Source organism: Nestor notabilis, unplaced genomic scaffold, assembly GCF_000696875.1.
Source record: "Nestor notabilis isolate BGI_N333 unplaced genomic scaffold, ASM69687v1 scaffold1762, whole genome shotgun sequence".
Taxonomy (NCBI): Eukaryota; Metazoa; Chordata; class Aves; order Psittaciformes; family Psittacidae; genus Nestor; species Nestor notabilis.
The window spans coordinates 22,635-45,164 of record NW_009918552.1 but is presented as its reverse complement, the minus strand read 5'-3'; the positions used below and the strand labels follow the sequence as shown (position 1 = coordinate 45,164).

Below are 22,530 nucleotides of genomic sequence, written 5' to 3'. Positions count from 1 at the left end.
TGAAAAGCTTTATCATTTGAAGAAGACAAAGGTTTCTTTCTGTATTTTAATAAAAAGAACCTTCATGGGGGGGAAAAATCGTGATTTTTTTTTTTTTTTTTACCTCATCATGTTTGTCTTTTCATTGAATTCAGATTTTTTGAAAATAATTTATTAATGTCAACATGCTTTAAATTATTAATATCCTGTTATGTCTGGCAGTAATGTATGACTGTTATGCTAGGATCTGTCACTCAACAAAATTGCTTAGATTTATTATTTTGTACTGACATTTCTTATTCATCTGAAGTGATTTGACTGAAGTTGAACAGCCCACAGAGAAAGGACAGAAGTCCAGATTAAGTTATATTGTTGTGTGTATTTTGTGTTTCTTTGTGCATCTCCCTTAGAACTTGGAAGCCTTTGGCATGTATTTTTTAGGATGACTTCTGTTTCATTCAGATTTGATTGCATAGTGATTTAACAGATAATACAGAGTTTGGGACTTAAATGTGGGCAAATATTTGCTCTGAGCTTTTAATTTTATTAATTCATGTAAAATATTTTGTCTTTTTAGTATCTATTGTCCAGTAAGTATCATCTGATGTATTAATTTGGACTGTAGAGTACATATTGCTCAACTTGATCAGGGATCTCTTAGGAGGGATCTTATGAGAGACTTCCTTGGAAAGCTGATCCTTGAAATTTTGAGTGCTGAGACATTTTCAGAGACAGCCTTCCTGCAGCACAGGAGTGGTCCATTCCCCTACGTGGGAAAAGGAATAAGCAGAAGAGTAGTCTCATCTAAATGTGCTACTGAGAGTGGTCAGGTGCAAAAATAAGCATGTGAGGGATGGAAAGGGGACAGAGCAATTCCCCAAAAGAAATACAGAGATACTTATTGGATGTGCAGAGACGTAGTTAGGAATGCAAAAGCAAGCCTGGAGCTCAAAGCGGCAAATGTCTTCAAGAATAACAAGAAAGGCTTTTGTAAGTTAGGAGCAAGCAGAAGTCTGAGGGTAGAGGATGACGTCATCTACCTTTATTTTAGAAAGGTGCTTTCAGTCTGCCACAACATTTATTGTTGAATGTGTAAGCTATGGACTTGACAAATGAACCACAAGGTAGGATAAAAACTAGCTAAACAGCTCAGATGGCGGTGGACAATGGCTCAAAGTGAGAGTGGTTGTCAGGTGGAGTTCCTGAGGAGTTGGTAGTGGGGCTGATACTGTTGAATTTATCTTTATAAACTACCTAGATGATGGAATGGAATGCACCCTCAACAAACTTGAAGTTGACACCAAACTGGGCAAACAGGCAGGTACACTAGAAGAGCCACCTCACATTCAGGGAGACAGTGACAGGCTGGAACTGCATGAGGCTTAAAAAAGATGCATCTGAATTTCTCTATCTGGAATGGAATAATCCCAAGCACCTGTGCAGCCTGGGGTCTGGCTGTGTGATCCACCTTGAATCTAGGGTACTCAATACTTTCTAGGCCACACGTGTACTACCGTGTCCAGATTTGGTTCCTGCAGTTCAAAATAGAGATTAAAACCAAGCAGTAGTCCACCAGGGTGTTTAAAGGTTGAAGAGCATAAATGTTCTAACAAAAGGAAAGCTCAGATGGGATCTAATCACATTCATCTGATACCCAGAAGGTGTTACAAGGAAAGTAGAGGTGTATTCTATACAAAGATGCATGGTGACAGGATAAGGACCAATGGGCACAATGAAGTAGTTGCTTCAGAGGAAATTCCATTAAGACACAGAAGAAAACTCATCACTGTGAGAAAAACTGGACATTAGAATACATTGCTTAAGAGAAGTGGTAGAATCTCCCACATCAGAAATATTCAAGACATGCCTTGACAGGCTCCTGCAATAACCTAATGTAAGACCTCGTGTTCAAAAGAAAATTGGAGCAAATGATCTCCAGAGGTTCCTTCCAACTTAGACTTTACTATTTCTCATGAGTGAATCAGATTTTTGATTTCTCAAAACTGTATCCACAGAATTAGGAGAACAAAGAAAAAAAATATATTAGGACTCCACTGCTAACACAAACCAACAAATATATGTTTTTGCTGTGAGATTAAGCACTGCTTGAGTAATGCTGGGAAGGGGAAGATTTGGAAGCTTGTTTTTCAGAGCTTCCAGTGAAGTCTAAAATAAATAAGAAGGTGTCTCTAGCTACTGAGACTTCTGGTTTCTCTTAACTGTAAGATAAAATACGGTTCCCTTAAAAAAAGATATTAGGCAAGGGATGATGTAAAATAATGCTATTTAAATAAAAATGTAATTTACAGGATTTACAACTTCATAAATTAAATTGAGCGCTAATTAAATACATCAAGTAAAAATCAGTCTTTATTTCAAAAATTTACATCCTAAATACTGAATTTGAAATGAAGCATTTAAGCATTGTAGAATAAAATAATTTTGATGGTTGTGCAGCATTCTTTCATCTGTAGCATGCATTAATGTTTTCTCAACCTAAAGTGACCAATTTATACGTGTTTAATCCATGTCAGTTCTCAGTAATGAGGCAAGTACAATGGTCACATTAGACCACAATTATTTCATAGTAAACAATAGAAGAATTTGGTCTCTCATATTCCCCACTCTTAAAAATGTGTGTCCTGCTGGTAGGATTTAAAGTCTCTATCGGGTTGCTTACCAGGCTCATTGGTGTGTTTGCTGAGCTATTTAGTGTCTGTGAGTGCCACTGTTATTGTAGTGTTCGTGAAGTTAATTTACAAAATTTAGGATATACTTTATGGGTTTTTTTTCCCTTAAGGGTTCTTTTTTGTCTGCTTTTTTCTTACAAGTAGCATTTCCTTGCAAATTGTATTGCTTTTCAGAGTGCCTAAGTTGTGAAGCCTGCCCTTCAGTTTATTTGGCAGACTGGATACACACTTTATTTCTTCTGTGGACCAGGATGACCTTCTGCATGTGCCTTATTATGGACAAATCTCTTTTGTAACATGCACAAGGAAGACAAAGTGAAATGTCAGCTTTGCCTGGATAAACTGTTTGCCTGGTTTTGATAGAAACATGCCAAAGTAGTAACATCAGACAACAGTGAAATGAGCCAACTTTAAGGGAACAGAGTTCTCACTGTTGTCTTTCTTCAAATTCAGGGTGTATTGTAGTCCAGTTTCTCACAGCATGAAAAAGGGGTTTCATGTTTACCTCCTACAGCTTCTCCATGTCTTTTCCCTTAAAAAAGAAACTGCTTTCTCTTTATATGAGCAGTTACATTCTGGTATGAGGTTTGGAATTTTTCTGCCTCAGTTTCAGAGTGATAACAGAACTAGATTTTTGGAGATACGTTCCTATTTTTAGGGGAGAAATTAGTACAGTGGACGTAAGGGTTGGTGTTACAAGTTACTACGTAGCATGACTTGCCTATTCTATGTGAGACTCAGAAGATGACTAGTAAGCTTAATAGATAATATTTGTCCAGCAAATTTCTATGTTAAATCAGCTAGGAAATGAGCATGTTAGTCTCTAATATTGAAATTCTTCAGTTATTTGTCAGTTCTAATTTTGGGCAAGATGGCTCTTGCCAAAAGTATGTTTAGAAGTAGCAAGTTTTAGAACTTGCAAGTAGAGAGGACTCTCCAGGGCTTTTGCGAAGTGCTGTTGTATAATGCAGTATCTTCACAGTTTTCATAGAAGTGGATACAATTTTCAAGTACTAACACTTCTTTAGAAGAAAATTTCTTTTAAAAGAAAATAATTTGATTATGTCCAAAATGCCATTGCTGATTTTCTTCCTAATGCTTTATTTATAAAAAATAGACTTCATTTTATCCCATGGATGTTTGTCTTCTTACACTGTTTTCAGTTATTGTAAAGGAGCATATGTAAACTATACTTGGGTAGGAACAATTAAGTGGAGATTTTTACTCAAAACATTTACAGCTTTAAATGATGGATAGAACTTCTCAACTGTAGAAATACAGCTTGCTTTTATTAACACAACCCTAACTCCTAAAGAAAACTGAATCTCCAGTCTACCCCTGTGAAAGGAAAGGGAAGAAGATGGGAGAATTGGGGAAGGGTGGGAAGCAACTAAACCATAAACTATTTCTGTCACAGCTTAGTTAAGATTTCTATGAGGAATGAGTTCTGTGCTTAAGAAATTACACCAGAGGCTCACTTGCCTGAAACTTGATGGTAAGTCCTTCATCGGAGAAGTTGAGCAACGATGCAGTGAGCACTGTGAACATCAGGGAGGTCCTGTGTAGAGCCAGGGTTACCTGGGAGAAGACAGTACTCAGGAATACCTGTTTGCTCTTACTGAAGTCAGTATGAAGATCACTAGGTAGGATTCTGACAGGATTCAGAATTGCTCGTGAACATTGCGTGCATTCGCTTTTCAGTGTACCAAATGCATAACCTTGAACCCTTAATGTATTTACTTCTGTACTGGCAAGTGTGTAGATAAATCATAGGAGAAAATAGTAATACTGGGTGTTTGAACAGAATAACACCAGCTGAGTTTCTGCAAACATATTCTGTATGTCCTTTCTTTCCAGTAGGTCAGAGGTATATTACTTCCTCTATAGTTCTTTGGCCAAGTTTAAGTGTTTTGGCAAGCTTAAGTCATGTAATAGAAATTGAGTGCATTAATCACTGTAAGGGCAAATACAGTTCTTCTTCCTGCTACTCCTTGGTCATACATTTGCCTGCATACTTGTACAAAGGGAAGAAAGAAATACTAGCAAAATGGCTGGCAATGTGCTTTGATATCCCAGCCCATATATCTTCCGTTAGACCTAGTTAACTATGGAGGAAAAGAGGTAGATACTGGTGGTATGAAAAAGCATGTACAGTGACCATGGGTGTAAGGTACGCTTTCTGAAATGTGCCACTACACTATGTTCTTTCCCAAGTACTTCCAGCTTCCCCTCCCCCTTTTTCTTCCATTACAGCTGCAAAATTACTGTGGCTCAATTAACTTGCCTTTACTTTTTGAAACAATAAGAAGGGCCAGGCACCATGTCTGCCACTGCTTACAGAGGCCAGAATTCGGGAAGCACTGGCCTCCACAAGTATCTGCTTGGGGCGGTACAGGATTTGGTTCCAAATTTGCCTGGACACACTTGAGGCTAAAAAGCTTCATACCCATCCCTGCTTGTTCCAGGACAAGGAGGGGGTACAGTGGTAAAAGTGGAACTTCTGCGTATGTTGTGGAAATTATGATAGAGTTCACTGGTGTTTCTGCATAAGCACAATTAATTACTTTAGTGATTCTAACATGAATTTTAATGTAAGTGTAACTGATAAAGCACTGGTTATCATTGGCAGTTGGTATGACACATGAACACCCAGATGTATATTCCAAAACTTTGTCAGATACATCTTAATAACATTATTTTAATTTTTTTTCCATCTGTTTAAAGTACTATTTTCACATTACACCCTTTGTTAGGATTTGAAAGCTCTTAATATTCATATGTTGAATAATTCCTGAGAAAATCTGTTCAACACTTGAACCTTAACTGGAACATTTAGTACTTTCTCAAAATCTCTCTTTGCAAATCGTTTGTTTCTTTGGATGCAAAGGGCAGTGGAAAGGCTTATAAAAATCTTCTAGTAGCATTTGTGCTCTTATGCTGAGAACATTATTTCCCCCCTACACACATACTCTTTCTGTGCAGGAGGGAACTCTGGTGACATCTGTTTAGCTGAGCGAGTATGCGCAGATCTCGGTGCCAGCCAAGTCAGCTGAGGGAGCCTGTGCGAAGCAGATGAGGGTGCAGACCTTTGAACAGAGAACAGTGTCTTTGTGCAGAATGGAGAGGCTGCAGCCTGGAGAGCAGCTACCAAAGAGGGCAAAACCAGAACTGCCCAACAGCAAGGAGGAAAATGATTTAACAATAAGCCTCATTTGGGAAAATAACATATTTGACATCCCCTCCTGCATCAGTTCAGATGCTGAATACTAATTTTTTTTATTTTTTATTTGTTAGAACTTTTTTGGAACTGTGAATAAGAAGTTATAAAAGCGTTAAGTGTTTTTTTGTTGTGTAACGTTTTAATCTAGAAACTGACTTGTTTAAAAACTATTCAGGCATGCAAGTATTTTTAATTAGGAGTGGAGTGCTATGTCCCTCTATCCTCTGTTCTCGAAAGAACATTTCACCTTGTGCTTTGTTGTTTTTCTCCTTGGAATCTGAGTCCTGCTTAACTGTAAAAGGTTCAGGTTACTTGCTTTGGCATTAATATGATTGCTAGAAGAATTAGGTGAACATTTTGGACAGTGTTGCTCCTTATAGTGCAGTAAAGTATTGAAGAAACCTGTCATACCCGACATTGAGATGGGACAAAACAGTTGACTGAATATATCCAGGGTAGCTCAGAGGATGGTTATCACCATCCCAGTTCATTCACTCAGGTACACTACTGGGATCTAACAGGAGCTGCCAAACACTGCTTCACAGACATCTGGTGTCAGTTTCCTTTTCTCTTGTGAGCAATTTTCTTTCTAGTTATTATTTTGTACAAGAAAATACTCTAGTTTTTGGTCTTTAAAATAATTTAAAATGCAGTTGGACTGCTCTGTCATAAAACTATGAAGTATTCAGCAGGTAGCCTTTGTCCATTTTTTAATGGTTTTCATTATTTGTGAATTAAAAAGTTGTGGGTTTTTTTTCTACAATAATGAGGTCATTATTACACTTTAACATCCTTAGATCTTATAATTACAGTTTTTACAGCTTATTACAGTTTAACTTCAGTAAGTATTATGGAAGCTGGCATTCAGAAAACTTCTATAAACTTTCAAGTATTTGAAGCAGGGAAAAAAGTCCTAATAATTACATATACAGCCCAATTAGGGCTGCTGTTGAAGGAATGGAGAAGGAAGAATTGTGACATATCATGGCAGTGGTGTATAGTTGAATCTTCTTCCCACACTAATTTTTAACTACTTATAGAAAAGAATTGTTTGGAGTTTGTAGAATAGCCTTTGGGCATAAATTAAAATTCTCTTTTATGGTATATGTAACAACCGAGTTTCTTTTACTGCTGTATCTTGTAACTCTGTGAATATATTTAATTACTCTAGAAATTTTTTAATTTTTTTTTTTAACTAGTCCTTGAATGAATTAAGATGAGAAATGTAGTATGTTTGGTAATAGATAGATATATATTATTTCTTTCCCAAATGTATATTATAAATAGTTTTGGAGAATAATTATTGGAACTATTTTACTGTTTTTCTTTGATGGCTAATAATCTTCTTCCTCCCTTGTCTCCCTTCTTAGGCCCCTCCAGGATTAGTACGGAAAGGTTCTCTGCCACTCAGTGACACCACTTCCGTGAACTCCTCTCTACGGAGGATGAAGCGCAAAGCACCCTCACCACCCTCTCGAGCACCGGAAGATCAAAACCAAAGCAGTAATGAGACTGGTAATCTTTTTTATGCTGTTTAATCGGGAGGCAACAGGAAGTATGGCAAGTTGGCTAAACATTAAAGAAATACCACCTTATGAGATAAGACCTTCAAGTTAAAATATGATTGCCAAACATCTTCAGATTGTAAGGAGTGGTAATACCACTTGATGAGATTTAGCTCATGTAGTGCATGTTAGCCAGCACAGGGAGGATGCAGGAACAGCCACAAAACCATGTCTGAAATACAAAGAGTAAATTTTATTTTCACTACCTCGCCAATTAGGGGGATCCCTGGAGCAGCATCTGGGCAGAGGCACACATGCAGGGACGCAGGCACCATGGAGCTTGGTCCATGTTCATGTCAGAGAATCACCGAACTTAATGGTTTAGCCTCTTATTTCAGGGATTCATGCAGGTGTAGTTTACCACTGTGCTTTGATCTTTCCGGTAGCAGGACACGAATCTCAAGCATGTTCAATAGGGTGCCTCTCAGTCTGTCACAGGCCTGTGTTATCTAAACAGAGATGTTCTACTTGTCAAGCACACAAGACTGAATAACAGTTAGTTTCATATATGTGTTTTTCTGCACCCCAGCTGCAAGTCACTTTGAGCGTGTTTACAATCCTCCTCCCCAGTCCTCCATTATTTTCCCACAAGTGTGAGAAACTAGGCAGGTTTTAGGGCACACAGCTCAGGAAAAAAAAACCAACAAACAAACCAGAAAGTACCAAAGTAGTTACAGTTACATTAACTATAACTTGTGTTAATCAGACGGGCAGCTTTGGTGGGGAGAGATTAGCTTCTCTAAATCAGAGAGGATCTAGTAGGAAATGGACTGAGAAGAAGAATTTAGGGAACATTTGGTATTCTTCTTTTGTAATTCTTCTGTTTGATCAAAAATTCAGTTCTCTGAGTTGAGACTAAAATATCTGGGAAATGTGACAATGAGCATCAGTTGCTTAAGAGAAGGTACATTTTTAAGGAACTTACAAGTCTGTAAGATCACAATTTAACATTTTGTCTAGAACTGTTGTTGGTGCAGAAATTGAGGCAACAAAAAAGCTTCTTACTTGATTTTTTGTAGTAACAGAATCAATGGAATCAGCCCCTACTAAAGTGGAAGAAAGAGCCACCGAAATGCAGTCTGAAACAGGTTAGTTCTTCTCCAAATGCATTGATAAAATCTACTTCATAGCAAACTATGATAATTCATAGCGCTAAATTACTATACTACAGATGTGTCATAAGTATAGAGCTAATTTTAACGCTTCAGATTAACTTTTCCTTTGAAGTACAAATGTGACTTTTTAAACTAAAGATGTTTTACCTTTATTGTCTACAGAAACGTGTACAATATACTTCGTCTTGGTCTCTGTGCTTTACACTTAATAAACAAAACATTATCTCTGTTTTCCCTCCTCCTTCACAAGCTGTAGACAAGAACAAGCCAAAACTTCTGTGATTTTTGTATGCCTCATAACAAGCCTTTCAAAAGCAAAAACCCAGTCTTGTTTTCAGAACCCTGCTCTGTGCTGCCCTTGACCTGCATAACCTAGGGGTAGGAGCAAAATCATGCCTGCCTTTGATTTGCATCTGAATTGCCTTTGAAAACATAAGTTGTAAATATAAACTGTATGCATAATTAGTGGTTTATACATTAAATTAAATCATTTATTGGGTGCTGTGGAGAAAATGTGATACATAAAAGAACAGCTGTTTAAAATACAGTTCTTCAGCTGCTGAATACTTTTTCAATTTATGCAGTTTGTACTATTAAACACTGTTGTTTGTAAGCGTCAGGCTGTAAGGTTCAGATACAGGATAAAGCTTCTAAGAGTCTTCTAAAATTTGTAAAAGCTGTTAGAATAATCAGTGCCAGTGCAGTCTGGAAAAATCACTCTTCACTAGAATGAAATACATGAACAGTAACCATGAGGAGTGCCACTGGCATTATATGAGTTCCTGGCCTAGTTGGCAGGAACTCCTAGTAGTTTTCCAGCTGGGTTTTTTTTTTTCAGGATGCCAATCAAATTGGTTGGAGTGGTAAAACACAAATGTACCACAAGTAAGTCACCTGCCATCCTAGTCTCTGCTAAATGGGGAAAAAATAAGTATATATAAATCAGTGATCTGTAAATTTGGGCTGGGTTTGTGTTTAAGGCAATTTATGTAATTTGTCAGAAAAGACCTTTAATAGAAATAATACATATCTTAATAAATGCAAAGTATGAATGTATACTGTAAAGTCTGAGGTTGAAGGTGTAATGAAACTGTAACCTCTCCTTTTCCTCGTTGTTGTAGCAGATGGAGGATAATCACTTCAAAGTGGGTGACTCTTAGTGATATTTATTAGTACTTAATTTTCTGTGTTGAAAACTCTGTTTATCTACATGTGATGGGCCTGAGATAATGAGCAAAGTTTTCATGCTATGATTTAAAATCAAGGTTTTTTTGTTTTCTCGAACTTGTTTCTGTCTTAAGATTATAGATAGGTGCTAGAATGTCTGCGTTTCCCATCGCTGTAAGGCCTGAGTGCCGCACAGATAAACAACCCTGAACGTCATAGAAATGGCTTGTTTGCTTTTCCATAGATTTAGGAATTTCTGCTTGAGGCATTTAAGGTTTGTAATTAAATATTTTAATTTGAGCTGTAACAGAAAGAAATAGAAAAATGCAAGGATCTTCACTGGGCTCAGGACAAAATGTATTGAGCCCTGGGTTTTACTTCTGCAGTTAGTGACAGTCTTCATTCTGCTGCTGCTGTCTTCATGCGACGCCTTTGCTGAAGACTTAATGCAATGCGTGTTTTTGTTTTAAATGTAGAGACAAGTCACATAGCGCAGCTTCATTGCCTGACTTTTTTTTTCTTTTATCTCATGGGATACTGCTGCTCCCTGGTGGCACCTCTGAAACTGTCCTGAGGCCTATATGCAGAGGGTCCTTTTAGCAAAGCCCATCATGCTGTGAGAACCAACATTCACTTGCAGTAAAATCAGTTACAGCACACTTGTCCTGTTCCTAGTCTGAAAATTATGCCTGTTTGGTATTGCATTAAATGTATAAAATAGTTCAATATTTCTTTAATTGCCAAGTTGGACATAATTTTAAATTTACGTAAACTCCGTAGTTCCTTCCATTTGGATTAATAGTGCTTTGATTGTCATGCTTCTGGAAGCATTGTGAGTGGACTGGCATTCCCGAAGTAGTTCTGGTATGCACTGCTACTTTAGCAAATAGGCACAAAAAAGTTAAGTTGCAAACATAGCGTTACCTTCTGCCCTATAATGAACCATTACAAATGTTCCATTTGCTGTCTAAGTAGTACCTAGCTAATAGATATGTGTGTATTAAGTGGAACTATGTTATACAATTTGGAATAGACAATTCTGTTGCAAAATGACAGTTTTCCCATGGTGTAAAAACAGCCTGTACCTTGACAAAAGTAGTTTGAAGGCGTACATCTAATAGAATAAACATTGACAGAGAATTAATTTGAACATTTGGGATTATAAACAATTTTTTTTTCTTAATTATGATTTTTGTTCCCCTTCCCAAAGTTTAATTAATGCTCAGTCTTTTTTCTAGTGAAGAGAGTGAAATAGTGTTTTTAAAAAATAATTATAAAATTACAGATTTGTAAATAATTTCCGTCAAACAAACCCCTTGATACAATCTTCTTGGTTACAGTGTCTCTTAAGAACCTTGTTAAGGACTGTAGAGTCAAGAGCAGAAGCACTGGCAGATTTTCATGATGTAGTGAAGCTTCCTGGCTTTGGTGCTTACAAGCATAATGGCTCATAGAGCAGTGCCAGCCTTTTCTCTGTTGTGAAAAGATTATTCTAACTCAAAGGACACTTGCAGTTAGTATGTCACTCATCAGGTATGTCTTTGTAATGTCATCCTGTAGGCTTTAACAATGTTCTTTCAGGGCTAATTAAAACTCAATGACTAATGTTCATAGAGAATAAACTATACACAGACAAAATTGCAATTTATATTATGTATGGATTTACATATAAAACATATAAGCAATAAGACAACAGTATGTAGCCAGCATTGCCGTAAGTACTTCGAAGCGATATGTTGCATATAACAACTCTAGACTGAGTGTCTGGAAACAAGTCATAAAATCTGAACAGTTCCTCTGGGGAGTTAACTGCATGCTGTAAGCTGTTAAACATTGTTTACGTATCGAATGCATTCGGACTTTATTCTGCTGCAGCAGTGCTGGCCCAGGTCTGGAATGGCGTCCAGTAACAGATGAAAAACCAGTAACTGAAATTAAGTCAAAGCCAGGTTAATATTATGGTGATAAATGAAGTACAACACTTTGGGAAAAGAGTGAGGGTTGGTTTTGTTTGGTATTACACTTTTGCAGTCAGGTTAGTCCACTCCAAAGCTTGGAAGTTTTCCTAGCACAGCAAAGGACAGACTTTCACATAGCAGGAATGTCTCCTACCAACCCAAGCTACGTTTCCATTCCATCAGTAGAGGTACAACACAGCCTTTGTTACACTTCTCTCCAGAGGAAAGAGATGACAGCAGTGCCTGGGCACAAAGCCACAGCAACTCCAGAATGCTTCCATTTGTTTTGTCAGAAGTCCTGGCTGTGCTTTGTTGCATAATTCAGGTTTCCACAGAGTATTTAGACTGAAGTTACTTAGTTATTGTTCCTGTTGCTGGTGATGGCTCAGGCCCATGGCATAATAGTTCTCACTGGTGAAGATGGTGTTCTTGAGACCTGGTTATAGGGTGTGGCACAGTCAAAGCAGGTTTGTTGTTTGCCCACATTCTGTTATGCTTTCTTTGTGCCTTGTGACATATATTTATCTTTGCACACATAAACTCATACCTCTATCACTAAAATCACCTCCCAAAGTATAAAGCTGTTGGCATGACTGTTCTCTAGCTGAAGATGAAAGGGTTTGGCAGGGGAAGAGGGTAGGTGGAAAGGAAGGGGGGAAGGTCCTTACTAATAGCAAATTCTTAAGGAGTCTTAGAGGAGTGCAAAACAAAACACTACAAGTAAGTAGTAAAAAGTTTGGCTTTTGTAGTTGCCCTGTAACTGTGAATGAGTAACTTTAGTATTATTGAACTCTTAACTAATGACCCTATTGGAAAAATCAAAGTTAGGTTCAATACGGACACTTTCTCCAATAGATACAGTCCTTTGTTATATTTCTATAAGTGTACTTCTCTAGAAGTACTGGAAGCATTGTAGCATACTAGTCTGTGCAAAAAAATAGTCAGTCTAAGAGTTTCTGTCCTCTAGGATCTGCTGCTTTCCAGTACTGTTTGCTTTGAGCCAGTGTTTTGTTTTCATTGGTAGTCTTGGTTTACACTTGGAAATTCAGTGTTACAAATGAGAAAAGTCTGAAACCTAATTGCCCAAGTGCAAGGCCTATCCCTAACAGGTACTGGTTCATGCAGAGCTGACAGGAATACCCTGGTCAGGTCAGGCAGAGTGCACTGCTTGTAGGGCTCAGCTGGTGCCAGTAGCCTTCCATGGCACCATATTTTACTTTATAGATGGAATTACTATTTTCTTTGTGTTATAGAATGCAGGTTGCAAAGCCAAGAGGTTAATTGTATGCTCTACTTTATTAATATTTGAAAAATGTGAATCATCATCTTACAGGAAGGTTACTGTCAGGGGAGCTAGAGATGGTTAATTCCTCTGGAAATTAAAATAGGTGGATTTATTAGTTTAACTTCAGGAACACTGACTTCTGTATGTCCTAATCCAGTAGCTGAACCTTTTAGTTTAACTATGATCTAGCCAAAAAATTCATTTTTTTTTTTTTTTTTTTGTGGTTTCACACTCTTCTATGTACTTCATTTGTGCATTTCAACTGTAACACAGGGAACTGCACAAGACACTTCTAACTATGTTTTAATACACTTAGGATAACTATGGGAAATTTTTTATAACAGTGATCAAATTTGTTTAAACCATGAGCAAAATTGAGATTTGGTTTGGTCTTTAGTTGTCTAACATACCTACGCTGGTATAATGGAACGGCGAATGTTAAACCTCATTGGAGATCTAAGTATTTAGAAATCTGGATAAAATAAATTGTTTGCCTCCATGAAATTTGGGATTCTAATATTGTTAAATATATTTTGATTTCTCCTAATCCAGTACTTGAGTTAAACCGGAAAATGTTATACAGTAGTTACAGATTCAGAAGCAGATGGACACCACCATGGCGGTGAGCATATTCTCACATGTAAATAAGACAGAACTGGAAAGAACCAGAAAATACTGTGGCATCAAAACTCTGAATTAGTTTGGTTTACTTATTTTTTATTTTTTTTTAACTTGAATTATAAAAAGAAGTCTGTTTTTCTTCTTCGAACTATTTAGGCCAACTTCCCCAGCCCCTTTGTATCTCTACCGTGCATTGAGAGCTGTGGGTGGTTTCATATTTTGTTGGGTTTTTTTCTGTTTTTTCTTTTTCCTTTCTGTGAGTGTAGGTGTAAGACGCTCAGAATACAGCTTGGAAGAAATTGATGAAAGGGAAGAGAGGAGTGTGCAGCAGAGAGAGGACAGTGAAAGTACAAGTACCTCTCTTGGGATAGGAGAGGTTACTGCAGCCTTCAGCTCTGCTGAGGTACCACTGGAGACTGAAAAAAATGATCCTGCTTCGTCAGCTCCAGTTCCTGGCAGTGTTTCTGTAGACAACTCACAAAGCTTCAAGGAAGAAAAACAAGAAAATATGAGCACAGATGGCAAGTAAGTACGTTTTGTGACAAAGAAAGGAGCATTAGGGAGGGAATGGGGGAGGCAAAAAAAAGTAGAGTGCTGTTTCATTGTGGAGCACAGAATAGAGAATTGTGAGAGAGGAATGAGCTTAATATGCTTAGCTTTCATTTGTAGCACTCTTCTGTGCGCAGTAATTCATGCAGCTTTTCAACAAAAATGACAAAGAGGTGTTCTTCAGGCTATTCTCTTTAAGCCTTCCTTTCCTAACTAATCAAACAGCTGGACCCCAGAAAAGCTGAACGTGGCTCTAAAATACCCAGCATATTTACTAGAGCATCATGCTGCCAAAATAATTGGATTGATTAGTTAAATGAAAATTTACAAATTCATTCTTGCAGTTGGGGAAAAACAGGTAGATTGGCCACTTCTGTTCTTCTGGGCACAGTTGTCTATTGCTTGAATGTTTGGTTTGGTTTTAATTTTTCTTCTGTCCATTGCTTCTATGTCAGCCAGTTGTCTTGACCTGTCTCGGTCCATCTGCTCTCAGGAAAACAAGTTAATTCTGCCTTTTTAAAGAATAAACACATTAGTTTCCTTAACCGCTTTTTATCCCTTTTAGTGATGCTGTACCTTTGCCCTTCAGCATGTTTGTTAAACTACCTGACTCAGCAGGTTTCCAGCATGAGTTAGTGCCTGCTTGAAATAAATGTTGATTGTCCAGAGAAGTCCCATTGTGTTAATGTAATTCACTATTTCTCTGTCCCCTCGGGCAACTGAACTGGCTACTGTTCCCAGATTAAATTGAAAGAACTATTTCAATTATTGTACTGAAGCCAAAATGACTGCCCTAGAAGCCAAGAACTTTCAAAGTAGTAGGGAAAACTATGACTTGTATTTCAAGGGTCTTTTTTGTCAATCCAAAGCCAAATGGGGCATTGCGAAAATCTTTGGTGCTCTGTCCTGACATATCTGTGCCATTTGCTAGGGTGTGTCTGCTCTGTGGGGATCTACAAGGATCAGCCAAGAGTTATTTTTAAGTTTTCTTGAACTTACAAATTATCAGTCCTGTGTTACTGTGTTAATGGGTTGGTTTGGCCAATTGGCCAGGGAATGTTTCTTTTTTCCCCTACTAACTTGTGATAGCCTTTCATAGCCTATAATCCTGGTGAGTATCATCTACCATGTACTGCCCTCTAACTTCAGAGTTTGGCAATCATTTCTTTCCCGAAATATCATGGGGATTCCAGAATGAGGACCAGCATTTCTCTGACATTGTATTTCTGGAACCCTTTTGGTAATTCAGACCTTTTATATAAGATCTAGTTACTTTGAAGAAATGCTTTTTAATCAAACCACAGATATGTGTAATAGTCCAGTCAAAACCACTGTATATTCTATAATGATACTCTGGGGTATTCTGTGGCTTCCTCCTCTCCCCCCCTTTTTTGAAAAAACAAACAAAAAAACCCCCAACAAAGCACAGTTCAGCCTGTTGTGAGAACTTGCAGTTCAGTCCCTCAGCTGGGCGAGATAAGCAAGAGTACAGAGTGCAGGACTGAGATTTAGCTTTCTTACAACAATAATTTTGAAAGCATATGCTCCTGGTTAGTGGTTTATTGGACACTTAGAGTATATTTTGGACTGTACAAGCAACATGAGCATGGATGGTTATTGAAGAATTTATAAATTCAAATGATTCAAAGCAGATGTTTCAGCTCAGGGCACTGGCTCCTGACAGCTAACAAATTTGATGTGGCAAATGAATTGGAATCTTCGTAATGCCAGTATTTTTAACTACAGAAAATAAAAATAACTTTAACAAAGATGTAAGTTTGAAGTTCTAATAATACTTTTAAAGAGAAATTTTAAGTATTTTGGCCTTTTCATTTATCTTTCTAAGGCAAGGACTTAAAATTTCCTCCAAAAAAGATGAGTTTATTCAGCATTTTTGCAGTTCTCTTGCCCGCCATGATCTAAGGACATAAATTGTATGCATTTGCAAACGTTTAGTATGCAAGTAATATGTTAGATGCATGTTTCTTTGTTGTTCTCAAGGAATTTCTTGAAAGGGACAGACAATTTTTCATTACTATTTTGAAAAGTCTGTACCACAGAGTTCATGCGTTCATATGCATTCAGCATCTCATGCAGCTTCCTGTACATTGTGTTGGGGACAAAGTCAAGGAAATGTTTTAAAACACTTCATAGAAGAGCACAGTTATATGAATGATAAACTGTTGTGGTTTCACTGAAACTTAGCTGTTTCTGGAAGGGGGGTTGTTCGAACTGCACAAATAAGCAAAAGGAGGGAGAGAAGAGAAAGGGAAACTGATCATATGCTTACACAGAAGAGAGTGAAGCTGCATTTTGGTAAAATACCACAGCAGCATTTCCTCTTGTCTAAAAAAAAAATTAAAAAATCTATTCTGTTGAGTACTCCAATGTTTGGCAGAATGCTTCTATTTTGTCCATCTGTGTTTGGAGGATATTGCCAGTTCTCTTGCACCGTTACTTGTGTTTGCTGAAATGAATGATACCAGCATATTTAATGTACTGTTGTGCATTGCAGAGGACTACAGACTATGATAAGCAGTGAGCAAGCTGCGTTTGAAAAAGACAGGAAGCTTAGGATTTTGGATCAAAATAAAACTGATGGTGAGTAGTTCCCACTCATTTTTAGTACTTCAAAGCAAAGTTGAAGAGAGCTTTTCTATTCCTTTGAGAAAAACTACAATACAGTCAACTCTTGAATTGCTATCATCAGATTATTTTCTTTATACTCTCTCTAGCTCTGGTGTATCCTCTGAGATGAGGTGACAATAATTGACTGCAGTTTTGATATTATTTTTTTTTATTTTATTTTTAATAATTTTTTATTATAGCAGTAGTCAAAGTTTCATGGTGCTGTTGTAGGGCACTGCGGGTGGAGCAGTGCTGAGGAAGGGAAGGCTGGACACAGTTTGTCCTGCCACATGGGGTGACATGGTCACTGCGTCAGGGAAGGAGAGGCAATCAGTTGTTCTATGCTTACAAAGTTAGTATGAGTTTTCTGCATGAAAATGCAAATATTTTTAAACAGAAATAGAACAAAGTGACATGCTGATTTGAAAAGAAATGACGACATCCTGTGCATCTAATGGATCATAAATTTTTCTGTGGATTTAGTGAGCTTACTAATTTATTTTACCCTTTTGTGACACTGATTTTCAGATTTATATATTAGGCCTTCCATAGTCTTTTATATTCTGCACATCTCTGTTTATAAATCATAACAACATGCTGCATGAGTCCTGTTTATATGAGATACAAGTTTTAACTGCTACCTTATAATATACTTGAAATGAGATTTTTTTTTCCCCTCAAAATACGATTATTCCTCAAGAATTATTTTTTTTTCCTAATATTCAAAACAATTTGATCCAAGTATTCCAGTGTTTTGGGGAAGACTGTGTGTTTAGTCCAGGAGTAAAAAATTGCATTTTCACACCTGCTAAAAACAGTTGAAAGAAATAGAGTTAGAAATTTGCTTTTGTCCATGTGTTTTCAAATTGTTTCCTTGTACAATAGTTGACAAATAACGTTTGTAATGTTAAAACTAAAGAACAGAAGCCACAAAAGTGTGGAAGTAAATAAAAATTGCATCTAACTTAATATTGAGTAGTTCTTGAGCTATTGAGACGCTGATGCCCATACAACCAACTGAAATTCATTTAGCACTTTTTAAATGGTTCTAGAATAGATTTTTCTATGAAGTTGGTGCATAGCACCACTTACCTGATAATTAAAGAAGAATACTTGTAGTTAGAATACTATTATTTGGTAACATTAGTCAAAGATAAGTGTATCTTTAAATAGCCTTTATAAGTAAGTGTTAAGGAAAACTTTAACATCAGTGAGGTGCCAGTCCTCGTACTTAAATACACTGGATGTGGGGCTTCATGATGTAAGGGGGAAGGTTGAATCTTTTTGGCATTTTTATTAATTTTGGAATCTCTCTTAAAGATCACAGTGATACAGAACTCTTTCCAACAACAAAAGAAGTTAAAAATCTTCAACCAGCTGAAATTAAAACAGTAGATTTTAGAGAAAATATCAAGCTCGAAGTTGACAGACTATCAAACTGCCAGACATGTAAAAATGACATTTCTGTAAGTGATAGGAATTATCCTCAAACGATTCCAGAAAAGCAAGATGCGAAAACAAATCAAACCAGCTTGGACACAGTAAAAACTCAGGATGTTGCAATCCAGACAGGTCCGTTGGATAGCAATTTGGGAAGGACTACACAGAAAGAAATCATTGTTCCTCAAGGTTCTGAATCATCCACATTCAGAGGACTGGTCCCTCAACGCAATAGAGATGTAAACAACTCCCTTCTTCAAGTAATTCATGGAATGCAAGGGGATGAAGATAATTTAACAGAACAAAATCTTGAGAGACAAGAAATTACCCATGAAAAAGTAATTCCCATAAAGGATCAGAGTCACATTTGTATAAATGGCAGTAATTTTGCTTTGCCAGAAACAACAGCAAAACCTCCAGATGACTCTCCCATAAAAGGTCACCCTCTCTATAGACAGGACGCCAAACCTAAACCCAAGCCTGCTAATGAAATTACAAGGGATTACATACCAAAAATTGGGATGACTACTTATAAAATAGTGCCTCCAAAATCCTTAGAAGTAGTGAAGGGCTGGGAATCAGAAATTCCATCAGATCATAAGGAACAAGAGGCATCTACTTTGGAAAACTCTTTGACACATGAAGACCCCAAAGAATTAATAGTGCAAGCTGAAACTCCTCATCTTCCAAAAAGTGTGGGACATTTACAGGTTGGTTCACAAAGTGAACCTGCAGCAGCAAATGATCTGCTGCACAAAGCAAACAGCATTTCTAAACATGCTGTGGTGTCTGGAACTGAGATCACTACTGAGAGCAATCAGACAGAAATAGAGTCTTCCAAACACCGTGTCCCACTGGTGCTAAGCTTGGATAATACAAATGCTTCTTCTGAGACACAGAATAAGTCAAATGCATTAAGTCCTACAACAAAGCCTAGTTCTTTTTATCTGCAGATGCAACGAAGAGCTTCAAGTCATTATGTGACATCTGCAATTGCCAGAAATACCAGTTGTGCTCCTAGTTGCACTCAAAATGAAGCTAAGAATACAGAGACAGGGAAAAAAATCTCATCACCTGATCCAGCTTTGCCTTTACGCAAGACGAGTACTTCATCTCCTCCAGCGGATGAAGAAAATTATGATGATGGGAAAAAGATTGAATCCTCCACTTGTCCTGTTAAAAGCAATAAACCTTCAAGTTTTCCCTCCTGTCCACCAGCACCGTTGAACCTAAGAACTCTAAGAACTTTTGCAGTTCCAAAGCCATACTCCAGTTCGAGACCATCCCCTTTTGCTCTTGCTGTCTCATCCGCAGTCAAAAGGTCACAGTCATTCAATAAGACGCGTGCAGTCACTAGCCAGGCACCGAGAGAGGAATTTCCAGTTGAACTCCCCTCTGCTGCTTCAGCTACCTCTGTGCCTCAAGCGCAAACCCCTTCCTTGCAGACCATAACAGGGGGGTCACGAAATATTGTAATAGATAAGGTAAACTTTATGTCTAATATTGGTTGATAGTTGATGAACTGTCATCTAGTGTGACTAGTCTAGAGGCTAGTCTCTGAACTGCTCCCTGATCAGAAAGCACTGTATTAATACAATGTAATAACCTGTAGTAGTCTAGCAGTAGCACAGCATTGTAATGAAATACAGGAATACAGGGACTCTTAAAGTGAAAACAACCTCATTCAGATTACTGGAAATAATTATTTCTTGCCATAATTAACATCCCCCTCTTCAAAGAACAGTAAATTAAATAGAATCATTTATACTGTGTATAAGTTTGGGATGTTTATGATTAGTTCTTTATGTTCTGTGTGTTGATTTCTTAAATATAATTCTGAGTAGCGTGATCAGTTTGGCTTCAGATGATCATGGCACACACACTTGAATGGGGTATAAAATCTTGCTGGCATAATTATCTGAGGGGGAAACTATATGCTACAGTGGAAATGTGGCTGATCTCTGAAATCGTGAATGAAGCAAACACTAGATGGTGTCAGTTTGGTACACAACATTGTGCCAGGTTGAGTTAGTTTTCCGTTTCTGACTAATTCAGGTTAAAGGTTTGTGTTTCATTTTTCTTCCCACTTCTTCCCTTTATAGAACGACAACAATGTGAATAGTGAGCAGAAGAGTCAAGCACAGTCAGGTGCTTCCACTGACCATCCACCCCCCGTCACTAAAAGACAAACGGTGATGACATTCCAGCGCTCTGACCCAGAACAGATCCACCAGAGCTTGCTGGCTGCAATCCGCTCTGGAGAAGCTGCTGCCAAATTGAAGAGGGTGAGTTTTCATCATTGCATCAGTAACAGTGAATTCATGGAACTTCCTTCAAATTACCATATTAACGCCTGACACTAGATGCAGTTAGCTTTAGCACTAAGTGCTGCCAGGAGGTCTCTTAACAATGGTAAGGGAGGTGGTGAAAGAGTTTAGTTTTGCAGAATTAACTATTGAGTGCACACGCAAAGCTTTTTATGTCCATATTTTCAAACAGTACAAATCCAATTAGAAATCTTCCTGAAATTGATTAGAAATCTGTAAGTTACCGATTAAGTATTTCTTTCATAAAATCAGGAACATACTCAATTATTGATGTTTATATGGTTTGAAGTGGTATAGTTTTGGGCACATGCTCCACCGTAGACCTGAAGTAGCTGCAATCTTATGCAGGCAGATAACACACAGAAGTTCTGAAGATTGTATTTTTTATTAGACTCTGTCAGGTCCTTAATTCTTCTTAAATGTACTTCAGACCTCCTACTGCTGTTTGGTATCATTAGTAAGATATTTCTCAATGTTTTGTCAACGGTCCTCGTAGGACCGTCTTACCTCAACCTCTCAGGTTAAAAATGTGGCTTAATTTTTCTTTTTTCTCTCACCCAAAATTCACCTATACTTCTCCCACTGGATAAAACATTGCACCCTTTAAAAATCTGTATTCCTTTAAATTTGTAAGTAGACAATTTAATGATAGTCTCACACACGGCTTTCTTGACCAGCATTTATGTTTTGCATTCTGTGTTGAGAATTTTTCACTGTAGATGGTTAAAGTGAGTAGTTTTTGTTTCTCTTTCTCTTTCCCACTTGAAAAAAACAAATGCTACATGGTGGGTGGATGTGAGGGTTGGTGGGTTTTTTTTGGTTTTATGGAAGTCTTTGACTCCCTAGGGTCAAAATACCTCAGCGGATGGTCAAATACTAGAACAGTTGATTTCAAATGTAAGGTTTTGTTTCAGTGTGGCTCTGCAACAGCCTCTCTGAGGCTTGTAGGCGTCCCATCATTTCTACTGTGAATAGGAAGATTCAGTTTTTCAGGAAAATACAAGCATGCTCAAGTTTTTGACCTCAAAGTCAGTACAAGTGGTACATAATACACCGTAGTAACACTTCTAACTACATGTCACTAACCACAACCACTTTAAAAATGGTATAAGAGTAAGAAAATGCTGTATTGTTCAGAGTTTCTTAGAGGTCAAATCTAATTGTTCTACCAGAAATACCATTTAGATTTAGTTTGAATGTTTTTATGAAGGTGGGCTTCCCCACGCCCCCACTAAAGTGCATAGTTACATTTTGAATAATACTCAACTTTATTTATTTTGCATAGTGTGTGAACTTTTTGTATGATTCTATGGCAAATAAGCTTTGGCATGGCTGCTGCGATATAGTTTATAACTAAAAAATAAAATTTGCAAGGTGCTTTTCAAAATTCAAGAAGTCTGTTTCTACTAGAAAGAAAACAAAAGCTTTATTACGTGGTTATTAATTCTTTTCATCAGACATACCTAGTATAGGTATGTCTGATGGCAAAAAGAGAGGGGGTTTTTGCCTATGGCAAATTTTATAAAAAACATGGTCTCATTTTATGTTTAACATGGAGAACTGGCAGTAGTAGGATAGAGAAATGAAGCATTTTGTAACAATAACTTATTAGCACCCAAAAGTGATTTCCAGTATTGAAAGGACCTTTTAAATGTGTTCACTTCATAGCTTCCACTATCGTGCTGCACTAAGTAAAAGGGAGTAATAACTGATCCATCTGAATTGTGAAAGAGGTCTGTCAGGTGCATAATTCTCTTTTTGCCTCTTACTATACTCACCCTTTTTTCAGCTCTGCGAGAGAATCATTAAAAAATAAAATGCTGGCATGATGAGCCAAAGTCTTTCTTCCCCCCATTTTACTTAATATGTTGTGAATATGCAATGCTGAGAAATGCTGAGATCTGTAGCCTTTTGTGTTGCTGACCTTTTCAATAGGGTACTCAGTAATTACTAACCTAAAATGGGTCAAGTGAGGTTTCTTTTTAA

General features: G+C 37.5%; 1 protein-coding gene across 1 annotated transcript in view; it reads left to right on the top strand.

Annotated features, from left to right (window-relative positions):
- COBLL1 (cordon-bleu WH2 repeat protein-like 1) overlaps positions 1-22,530 on the top strand; it is a 38,295-nt gene that overhangs the window by 14,593 nt on the left and 1,172 nt on the right. Inside the window, exons 8-13 of the mRNA XM_010009754.1 lie at positions 7,260-7,404; positions 8,474-8,542; positions 13,867-14,125; positions 16,665-16,750; positions 18,092-19,701; positions 20,320-20,502. Of these exons, the coding sequence (XP_010008056.1) occupies positions 7,260-7,404; positions 8,474-8,542; positions 13,867-14,125; positions 16,665-16,750; positions 18,092-19,701; positions 20,320-20,502 (2,352 nt within the window). The remainder of the gene's footprint in view (positions 1-7,259; positions 7,405-8,473; positions 8,543-13,866; positions 14,126-16,664; positions 16,751-18,091; positions 19,702-20,319; positions 20,503-22,530) is intronic.